The following is an 11,912-nucleotide window of genomic DNA, read 5'->3' as shown; positions in this document are numbered from 1 at the left end:
AAAGTTAAAATAAAAAATAAAAACACAAGGCAAAAGAAATAAAAAGGAAAAAAGAAGAAAATATGTGAATGAAATTTGCCCTTGATTATTATTTTTTATAATTTTCATTTGATTATAACCTTATACTAGATTTTAGACATGTGTCCAACACTAGACACGAGACTTACGACATTATTAATATTAGATATTAATACATGTAACTCGTAAAAGTTTATAAGTTCAAAATTTACCAAGTGTTTAACTTAAATGTCAAGAATGTTAAGCTAATAGAAAGAAAAATTAATGTAATAAAAGAACATTCGAAGCATATACTCCCCTTCATCATTTGAAAGACTTCTTTATAAACAAAATTTGTTGTAGTGTTTTTTGTCTTCTCATCTTTGTCACATATAAACAACTTAAAGCCCCTTCTCGACTTAACTTGAGATCCTGCAATGTATAATTGTTCGTGTTTGAAAACCGGACTTTGTAGATAGAAACCATATTTAATAACATTGTAAAAATAGTTATCTTAGATATTTGTTTTTTATTTATATATATTTATGCAAGAAAGTAAATGATGACATCATCGAGAGTCAATTTGATGAAATCGGGCGATATGATTGGTTAATAAATCATTAGGTCAACTGTCTATTAGTATATGTTAAAATTAAAATAGTACAATTACTATTAAAATCTTAATATATTTACATTAAATTTTATTTATTTTTAATTAATTATATATATATATATAATAAAATTATTGGATATATATTAGTTATTATTTTATTAAATAAATATTAATTAGCTATTGTTTTATTAGATGTATATTAGCTATTATTATTTGTTTATTATATTACTGTAATATATTGGGTAAAAAATATAAATTTGTGATGGAAAACAAAAAAATATAAATTAAAATCAAAATTGAAAACAGAAGTCAACATTAAGAAATTGAGAATTATAATTGGTCGATAAGTTATTAGAGCAGCTATGTTTAAGTATAATAAAAAATATTAATTTCAATTTAGGTTGCAACTCTAGAGATCTAGTTAAAAATAATTGGACTTTAAATTAAATCAAGATGTGAATGATGAATTGATGATCCAAGAGATACTAGATAGTGGTTTGGTTCTATTTCAATGAAATCGACGCCACATATACACAACATGATATTTCTTTGGTCACATAATGATTTGCCACTTCAATATCATATTTTGTGTGTGGGTGTGTTTTTTTTAATTCGAAGAGATAGTGATTTGGTCCTTTATAAAGTTTTCTCTTCATTGGCACATTATAAATTGGTTAGTAAAATATACGATATACGTAACAATATGTTTATTTAAAATTACACATGAATTATTTCAATATGTATAATTATTTTATTGTTTTTATGCATATTTATTATTTATTATGAAAAAGTTTTATCACTCATACAACCACACGGATACTACTAGTAAGCCTAGTTTCAAATAATATATCAGCACATCTAAATGACTAAATATACAAGTCACATTTTATTAAACTAGAGTGGTGCCCGCGCGTTGTAGCGGCGACGGTTTATAACGCTTTAGACATTATAACAGTTTATATCGTTCAGTTTACTTTCATTAGATGCGTCAATGCAAGATCCAACCGTATAAATCATTCTAAAAATAAGTCGCGGATTAGGTTCCAAAAATAATGAAGTGCAAACACTAACCATGAAAAATAACCACTTACAATTGTAGGGGAGGAGACCAAGGCAAACTAAAAAAAAAAGCAAAGATTAAAATTTAATACGAATATACAAAGGACATAATTGGTTCGTAATTTTGTGAGTTATAAAGTTTTTCTTATCCGTAGCAATACCTTCAGCAATAATTTTAGAGTTAATGAGAATTTTATAACAATAGGGGTTTTAGATAATTGTAGAGTTTTTTTTATTAAAGGTAATCTCAAAATTTTAGAGATAAGGCGTGTGAAGGTAGTTTGTAGAGAGTATATTAAGTAATTTAAAGATAGAGAGTTGAATGGAAATGACGTAGTTTGTTTATATAAATAGTATAGATATAGATATAGATAGAAATAGAAATCACCACGACCATTAAATTTGAAAGAAAAAAAAAATATATTCACCCAACTTGAACTTTAGCAACTTTCATTAAACAAGTAACATCTGTCACCTTTAGATTTCCACTTTTTATAATAACCAATTATCACTTTTTTCAAAACATCGTCACTTGGAATCTTAAATACTACTTAATCCCACTCTCTTTCCCTTGATTTCACAACCCCCATTAAATTTCCAGTTACCCACTTCCATTTATCAAACTAGTCAACAATGGGAGACACAGCTTACCCTCAATCCAAACCACCATCTACCACCACTCCAACCACCATAAAACCACCACCACCACAACCACCACCACAAACCAAAAACCCGAACCTAAACCGACACCCATACCGTCCCAACCCAAACATTTACCACCGTAACCGTCGCAAAAGCTACTTTTGCTTAATCTGCTTCTGGTCAATTTTAATCTTAATCTTAATCTTATTACTCGCGACTATCGCGGGCTGCATTGTATACCTACTTTACCGCCCACACCGACCCACATTCGCAATAAGTTCACTTAAAATCTCACACTTTAATTTAACAAACAATGCAGATGACACGACTCATCTGACAACGAACATGAACATAACTTTGTCGACAAAAAACCCAAATAAAAAAGCCGTGTTTTATTATGATCCGTTTGCGATCACCTGTCTTACTAAAGACACACATATCGCAAACGGATCGTTTATTAATTCTTTTACAAGTGACCCGAATAATATTACTATAATTCGGGCCTCATTGTTTAGTACATCGTTACTACTAGAAACTAGTACTAGTAGACAAATCTCATCAGATCTTAAAAAGAAAAGTGGGTTGTCATTAAAAATAACACTTGACACGGAAGCTAGAGTTAAGATTGAATCCTTAAGAACCAAAAAAGTCGGGATTCGGATCGAATGTGATGGTATTCATAGCCAGATTCCGAAAGTTAGCGGTGGTGGCAACGGTGGTGGTAAGAATAAGACGGCATTGGTACCGCCGACCGCGGTGGCAGCTAATGTTGGTGAAGCTAAATGTGATGTTGAGCTAAGGATTAAGATCTGGAAATGGACTTTTTCGAGCTAGCTATATATTTACAAGGTTTGATTTGTTTTTTTTTTTTAAATATATATATATATATATTGTTTTATTGTCATATGAGTATTAATTTGATGAAAATTGATTTAGATGAGATGAAAAATATAGTAGAAGAAAATATAGGATTTTTTCTCTGATTTTTCATTGAAATTTGGTGATGATACTAAAATTATTGTAATTGTTTTGAGTATGTTTCTTTTTATCTTGATTTAAGTGTGTTTAATGACTTAAGAAATGTTAATTCATTGTAAATTGTCATTAACGTGTTTTTTTTTGCCTTTACTTGCCACTTGTGACAACTGAAAAGTGTCATTTCCTACTGTAGTAAGTTGTAGTTAACAAAATTTGCATCAAGTTAATTAATTATTGCCAACATTCGGATTTAGGTACACTAATTGTAAGATAGTGTTGGTGTTGATGTGACTATCTATACTTCTAAGGGGTGTTTGGTAGGGTGGAAATGGAATGAGAATCACTTCCCTTTTTGGTTACACAAGATAATGAAAATGAAGAGGTAGAAGGGGAATCATTTTCATTCTCATGATTCCTTCCAAAATGGTGAAGAATGGTGAGAATGAAATCAAATTACCTTTTTTTTTCTTTTTTTCTCATGTATTTAATTATTAATTTTAATTATTTATATTATGATATTATAATTAGTTTTTGTTAAAAAAAATTTCATATTAATTTGTTTATTTTTTATATTTCTCTTATTATGATTCTCTGTTGTTACTAAACAATGTAATTATTCTCTTTCCTACTATTTTCATTCTTTATTACATTTCCATTCTCAATGATTCCCTCCTACCAAACGCCCCCTATAGTCTGTACTAGAAAATGGGTGATCATGTTTACCAATGTCCCTTTCCCCAAATCAATTTGATTATGGGTGGGCTAATGATAAATCCGTTATAAAGGTGTTTTAGAAAAGATTTTGGTTTGAACCACCATATACATAGCTTGGAAATGCTCGGGGGAAAAAAAGAGAAATCTTGAAAACGGCCACATAAATACTAGATTACCAGCTAGTTCGTGTACTCATGTACATGTCAAAGTCAAATATTTGACTTTTTTTGGATCACCTATACATTGATCACTCTCCGTATATCATTTACCGTCTAGGCGTCTACCATTTACCGTTTACCCAAAGACTACTTAAATACTTTAAATTTGGTAAGTAGACTCTTTTAAATTGCGTCTCTCGTAATGGCATATCTTGCTTGTAAAAAATACTACTCCGTTCTGACTAAACAAAAACATTTAACTAATGATTAGGAGCTAAAGTATTACGGGGTACTTACTAAGATGAAAAGCCAAGTAAAAATGTAATTAACAAGTTTATTACATTTGTAAATGACTTTTTTTTTAACAAGAAAGAAGAAATGACAGTTTAGGATGTTAAATATCATAATCAAAACTAGCTAGTACTATCTACAGACTACAAAGTCAGTGTATGTGTAATTGTGTATGAGATATCTATTTATCAAGTTATAGTAGATAAACACTTATAGTCGACGTTCCCAATTATTCTCACTGAATCAAACACGCTTTTTCCATTAACAGTTTTTCAAGCAATAAAAGATATCCATAATGCAATTTTTTGTAACAGAATTTCTATATATAAAACAATAAATAGTGTACTTAGCTATTTAATGTAGCCACCAACTAGAGTATGGGAAAAGTTGCATTAATTTTAAACTAAAATAGTTACCATTTATAATTACTTTAAGCATTGGTCACTTATAATTAAAATACTTGTCGATTATTTATGATTAAAGTGGTGAGACACTTAGATTTTACCTACGGCTCATGGTAACAGGATTCAGTTTAGACAACATATTATCCACTGTCGAGTTAGGATCTCACCATTTAATGGTGAGAGAGTTTAATTTTATTCGAAAGCCACCTCTTTAAGAAGAAATCATTAAAATACTCACATAGGATTGCAAAATTGCAAAATTACTAGCCGTGTATATGGTTGACTTAAAAAATGTTTATACACCGGTTGTTACCGCCCATTATCACAAGATTACCAACTACTTACAAAATTTACAAATTGATTGGGCAAACAGATCAACAAAAATAGTTTTTTAAAGTTGTATATGAAAAAATAACTTCATCTTTGAAGAATTAACCCTTTCAAGGGACTATAGGTATTAAATTTCCACTTAATGATGGTTTTTAGTGTCAGCTTAACCTTTTTATGGTTCTAACTGAGGCTAATTTGAGGTCTTTGTCCTAATGACTTACAATCCTAATAAAAGAACATCAGTAGTAAAAGTTTGATCTTAACGATCCTATTTTATTATGTACTTTAATAAATGAATTGATCTTTAATAAATGAATTGAATGTGAACAGTAATATTTTTGTTCATGTATAAATAAAATAAGTACCATTTCTTAACATAAATATGGTTTAGAAGAAATGGCTTAGGCCTCTTAAAATTTAGTAGGAGATCTAGGTTCAAAATTAGGCTGTTTTTTTTTTCTTTCATTTTTAAAATTACATTTTGCCCCCTCCTATGTTTTTTTTGTTGTCTCTTACCCCTTTCTGTTCTATTATTTTACCTTTTTAGCCCCTGAAGTTATATATTTTACAAATACTTATAATATATATTTTTTTATTTTTTTAATAACTTTTGTTGTATTTTTTTTTGGTTTATTTTGTATTTTACCGTTTTTGAGATTTATACTTTGTAATATTTTATTTTATGTACATTTTAATTTTATTTTTTAACACAAGTTTTTTAATACTTTTTTTTTCTTTTTTGGTATTTTTTAAAACATTTCCTCTTTGTTATTTTTAAACATTAACCAGTGTTAGCTTATTTTTGGTCTTTTTGGAATATTTTGTTCATTTCTTTTAGTTTTCTATTTTTTTTATTTCAATAATAATTCTTTATAAGCTAAGAGCAAGTTTTAGACTATATTTAAATGTTCTTTCTTCTATATTTCTTTAGATTTCTAACGTTTTATTCTATATAATGCTTTTACGCTTTGATAATGTGTTTGGGGTCTTGCCCTTACATAAACGTTTTATTCTTAAACATTTTGTTTCACAGAATTGTTAATACAAGAATAAACACATTTACGTTGTCGTTATTGTGGTATTTTCTTAAAGAAAACGCAAATGCGATAATTGTATCCCCGCAGCTCGAGGATTCGAACTATCTAGTTAAAAATTGGTTAAAAATTAATATATTTTAGAGTGTTAGGTCTCTCCTCATACGAAAGTAAATCACACCTTAATGTATAAAGAAGAAAGGAAAACTACTTCAATTCATATACCCACTGGGCCTCATTCCGCCTCACAATTCCTCCAAAACAAGACGGCATTAGTTATTCTTCTTTTACATGAACTTCAAGCCAGGTTTATCTTTACTCATGCTTACTATCTCAAGTGTCGTTGTCAAAAGGATACTTAAAATATAGACAATGTAGGCCGAAGTTAATTACGTAAAAGGTAAGAGAACACAAAATGACAAAAACACAAAAAAGTTGTAACTGAAGAAGGATTCATGAGGAAAGTTGTTCTTGCAACTAGGAAGACGGGATCTGCCTTTCTACATTCCCCACATAATTACTTCATAGTTCACAAATGGTACAAACTAATTAAATGTAAAACATGTGAAGAAAAAACCAAACGTGATCTGCTTAATTAGTAGCGATTACTCATTATTCTTGAATGCAAAACATATTTTGACGATAATAAAATAATTAAAATGATGTGATACTTGATTGTATTTAACTTTAAAAGAAGTCGATTACTAAATATTCTGGTCCTGCAAATCAATAATTACATTAATTATTAAATAATTGTAAGTATGTGTTAATGATATATATGTATGTTGTAGCTTGCTTGCAGGATGTCTTGGCAAGTGTTCCTTAAGCATGATACAATTATATCATCCACATGTAAAAAAATTTATTTTATTGTATTCTGAGATCTAAGTTGAGTTTTATTCATTTCATATTCGCATTACACAGAACATATTGTCGGTGTATATGACTGACCGTATGCACATATATTCGCGTAGTTTACTCTTCCTTTTTTTTTTAACTTCATAAAATGAAAAGTGTTTTTTAACTAAACTTCAATCTTTTAAGGCTATCTTTAATGGGGTGCCTTTAGGTGCTTTTGGATATCTTTTGCCGTTAAAGTTTGTCCAAAACTAAGGATTTTTTGAAGGACTCCCTTACCTAAGGGCATGCCCTTACTTGTCCTTACCTAATATATTTTTGTTTTTAGTGTAAGTAAAATGATATGTAAGGATATGTAAAGATGTTTGTATGGTTGGAGATAAAATTATAAGATTTGAAGGATTTGTAAAGATGTATAAGAATTTGTAAGGATATGATGTGGCAGCTCAAGAACATCTAAGGACGTCCTTAATATTGGAGATAGCTTAACCAAAATTATGCTTGTATTGCATCGTCACACTCACAGCAATCATTGACTAACATTGTTTGACACTGATGAAATACTAGAAACTTGCCTAATATTGTTTGACACATAAACACCATATAAACAAAACATAAACAGATAACACTGATTTTAAACTGCCAACAAACATAAATGGATATCGTTGGATAAAAGAGTAATTAACTCAAATGTTTTCACTAAATAGTATCGCTTCTATCCAAGTTTCCATTAAAGGGCCGTTCAAATTGTCAAATCATTGAACCACAACCCATTGATTTTTGGGCTATTATTCCAAGATTCGATATCAACCCAATTACGTAGTTGGATGGTCCATGACGACATTCTGCACGTCCCATTTTTTTAACAGTATAATTGGGTTCAGCGACATGGCTCTTTATATACAGATATACCTAACTTTGATTATAGAAGAAACCGATGCTGAAAAAACCACTGTCTCTATTTCTGTGAGTAGTTTACTCACACTAAAATTTGAACTCAAGACCTATCGGTCTCAGTCTCTACCATATACCAATTCATCTATATGATTAGTTGTACGTTTAACGTTATGCCATGTTTAATCTTTGAATATCTCAATGAAAGCAAGGTTTTTTTTGTATATGGTGTGTATAATTATGAACTACATTTCCAGTGACAAGTTTATTAAGGTTGCCAACAAAATTTTTTGGAGCAAACTACACATGTGCTTAGGATAAATCTATAAGGTCGTAAAAGACAAAGAGAAGTGTATGAAACATAACGAGACAACCCACAATATCATTCACCAAATCACCGGTCACCATTACCTCCTATGTTTTTTTTTTTTTTTTTTAATCCAATCTCAATTTCATCCATTCAACTTCAACCCATTCTTGATTCAATGTCTTTCATATGTTTGACCATTTCACAGAGTCAACTTTAAGATAAACGAGTGATTTAATTCATTTTACATAATTATATTAACATACTTTAAGCTATTTCTTTTGATATATAAGAATACTAGGTCTTTTACCCGCACGATGTGCGGATTTTTTTTAAAGCAGTATAATAATAAACTATATTATGAAACATGAAAAATATGTGACCTCTAATCCTTGGATGATAAATTATGTAATGTGAACTCCATGCATAATGTTTTAACATACAAATAAACCTAAATTCAGGTTGAAATTTGGCATTGAGGACTTTGGCTATACTTTAAAGAATTGTTATAGTTGGTCGAATACCCGCAACATACAATTAGGTCAACAAAACAAAACAATGAAGTGTAGTGTAAACCTACATGTAAAGTTGAAACACGTGAATTCGATTTATTGGAGTGCCCAGAATATATGATCAAGAATTAGGTGAAGATGTCTGGACTCTGAACCAACCTATTTTGATACATCTATTATCGTCTATTAGTTCATATAGAGTATATTATTTCCACATCATGATGATTGAATCTTTTGACTACATAGAGCTTGATGAATGTTTAATTATTTGTTAAATAAAGCTTAAAAAAAAAACTATTCTAACAATTAGGTTATATTACATACACAAAATAAAGCTTAAAAAAACCATTTTTATAAAATTACTAATGTGATTAGATTATATTACCATTCATCCTAAATACATACAAATGGAATCAATAACAAATGAATTTGTAATCGTACATACAATTCTAACAAATATAAGGATTTAGTAATATAGAATTTGTAATCCTACGTACTAAGTGACGATTTTATTAAAAATAAAAATAAAAATAAATAATAACAACAACAACAACAACAACAACAAGGGTATGTAAGAATTTGTGGATTTGTAATATTCTTGTCAAATTAATATTGATCAATCCCATAAATATATTGTTTTTCATATACGATATATCCAATTTTATAGTTTTTATATTCTAATTTATACTATATTTTCTATAAAAAAGATTGATAATTTAAAAACAACATGGAGATGCCACATAGGATAAATCTTATGTGGCAACATTTAAGCATAACTTTGATTTAGAGAGGATGGCTTAAAAGACTAGGATTCCTACTGTTTTAATATTTATATAGATATGATACATGAAAGGATTTTCAGAACCAGTAAGACTGGAATCTGGATATAGTTGAAGTTTAGAAAGCATATATAGTTTAGAAAATGTTTAATATTTTCGATAAACATCAGGCATCACTACATATTTTTATCAAATTATCGTGCATTGTACAGGTGTAGAGTGTTTCAAAGGTGTAGAGTGTTTCAAAGTACTAATTTTCTATCGAGTAACCAAATATACGAGTATCTCTTAATTAACTAGACGAAAATAAAAACCCAAGAGAACAAATGAGAAACCCCTCACCTCACAAAATTCTATCAATACCGTTATATCTATTTATTGAAGTAATAAAAATCGTTTAATAACATAGTTAATTTATAAAGTAAATTACTCAGATGTTCGGTCCTTGTGGTCAAATACTATTTCATCGCATTGTTTATCAATCAGCTCCCTTTCAAGTGTTGGGTATTCAAGAGTGTCAGGCGTAAGCAGATCAATATTGTCAAAAATATATATTTTGCTCCTTTCAAAATAAGAGTTCATTTAATACAAGTTGCCTGTGTTCACATAGACTTTATAAATTAAAATACAAATAAATAAATAAAAGCATAGCTTTTACATATTATAAAAAGTAATTTGATATATAAGTTTCCTCGTTCATTACCTACTCTTGAAAAAGACCGACCCTCACCAAACATATAGATGTCGTATTAGAGTCACCACCGACAGATCAAAGCTTAGCCAAGGGAGACTAACTAATAATACAGTTTTCTTAAATTTTTTGTAAAACTTTTTTCTGTCTTTTAATAACTGTTATTAACATGGAAAAATTGCCTATTTTAGTCAAAGAGTCCTCTTCACATAACTTAAAATTTTTTTTTAAAAAGTTGAATTTCGCTTGAAACTTCGTGTCGCGATTCGACAGCGAGAGGTCTAACATACGTTGTCTTAACCGGGTCCGTGCTAGAGAGCTCTTTCGAAGTAGAAATGCATATTTCAAATACCCAATGGGGGAAAAACTCATACTAATCAGCCCAAAGGCACGATGATTAATAGGGGTAAACCCTGCCTTCTCAGACTTGAACTTGGGTATACCTAAGGCAAACCTTCATAGAAAGACTACCTATATCTCAAAGTTGATGGAATGGAGAATCAAACCTGAGACCTATAGGTCAGCAATAAAACTCCAAACTACTACATCAACTCATCATTGATACATAACTTAACATGAAACGACGAAGAGGCCAAAGGTTGCGCTTGCCACCATCTAAGGCCCTTTCCAACCCGAGATTTTCTCAAAGTTTATTCATATATTAATTTATGAGAGCACCATTAAAGTGTTTTCTCAAAGAAAATGTGTGATGTTTTCTGGTAAGAAAATGCAAAAAAGAGATAGGAAGGAATTGAGGTGGAGGCATCCATACTTTTGAAACCAATTAAATTTTTTTTTTGTTAATTTGTTTGTTTTTGTTTTATTTAATAATAAAAAAATTGAAGAAAGAGATAGAAAAATATATGATTAGTAGTGATATTTTCTAAAATATAAAATGAGAAACATATGATACGATGGACAGTGAAAAAAAATGAGACATGTAAAGCTATTTGTTACGAAATTCTTTTGTACAAATTTAAAAAAAGTAGATTTTAAATGGTTCGATTTTAGCCAACCCGAATTAGTTAAAAGGAATGTGACATGTAACTTGATCCTAATTGATTTTATCATTCAAAAATCATGAACGCTAAAGATAAACCCAATTGGAGTAGCAGCACTGCAGCAGCTATTGTTGTGGTTAATTTAAGTGTCAAAGTTATTTTAGATACGAGCAAAGTGATTGGCTTTGGCTAAACGTGAAACACCATATTCAAAAAACTGTATATAGACACTACACTACCACAGACAAAAAAATTCGTATCATTGCACGTCTCATAAACTATGCCATATTATTTTTATTATAAAAGTTGATGGTGCCCAATCTATATCATAAAATAATAAGCACTCACCAACCAACACCCCCATTGTTTTCACCAAATACTTGTACATCCATTGGTATATTCAGCATTTCAGCCCTTCAATCGTGGATTCTGTCAACATTAGTCCCACCAATCCTTTGGTCTTTGAGAAGTGATATTTGTTGACTTGTTGTACGTATCACTTACTTTTTTCTTTAGATCTTCGGTTACTAGTGTAAGAGAGGAGGGAGTGGAGTCGGGGAAGAGGTTTGCCGGTAGCGGCCCTGCGTGGGTACACCACTGCCGGCAGTTTGCCGAGGGAGAGAAGGAAAGAATCGGGGTGGTTTACTGTT

The 11,912-nt window shown here is 29.9% G+C and overlaps 1 protein-coding gene across 1 annotated transcript; it reads left to right on the top strand.

Annotated features, from left to right (window-relative positions):
* Positions 1-2,224: 2,224 nt before the first annotated feature.
* Positions 2,225-3,715, top strand: LOC122602154 (NDR1/HIN1-like protein 1). The gene is made up of 2 exons (XM_043774878.1): positions 2,225-3,160; positions 3,544-3,715. The coding sequence occupies exon 1, from the start codon at positions 2,303-2,305 to the stop codon at positions 3,143-3,145; it is 843 nt and encodes a 280-aa protein (XP_043630813.1). The 5' UTR covers positions 2,225-2,302; the 3' UTR covers positions 3,146-3,160; positions 3,544-3,715.
* The last annotated feature ends 8,197 nt before the right edge of the window (positions 3,716-11,912 follow it).

Source organism: Erigeron canadensis, chromosome 5 (genome assembly GCF_010389155.1).
Source record: "Erigeron canadensis isolate Cc75 chromosome 5, C_canadensis_v1, whole genome shotgun sequence".
Taxonomy (NCBI): Eukaryota; Viridiplantae; Streptophyta; class Magnoliopsida; order Asterales; family Asteraceae; genus Erigeron; species Erigeron canadensis.
The sequence above is the reverse complement of the archived record's forward strand: the minus strand, read 5'-3'. Positions and strand labels throughout refer to the sequence as shown.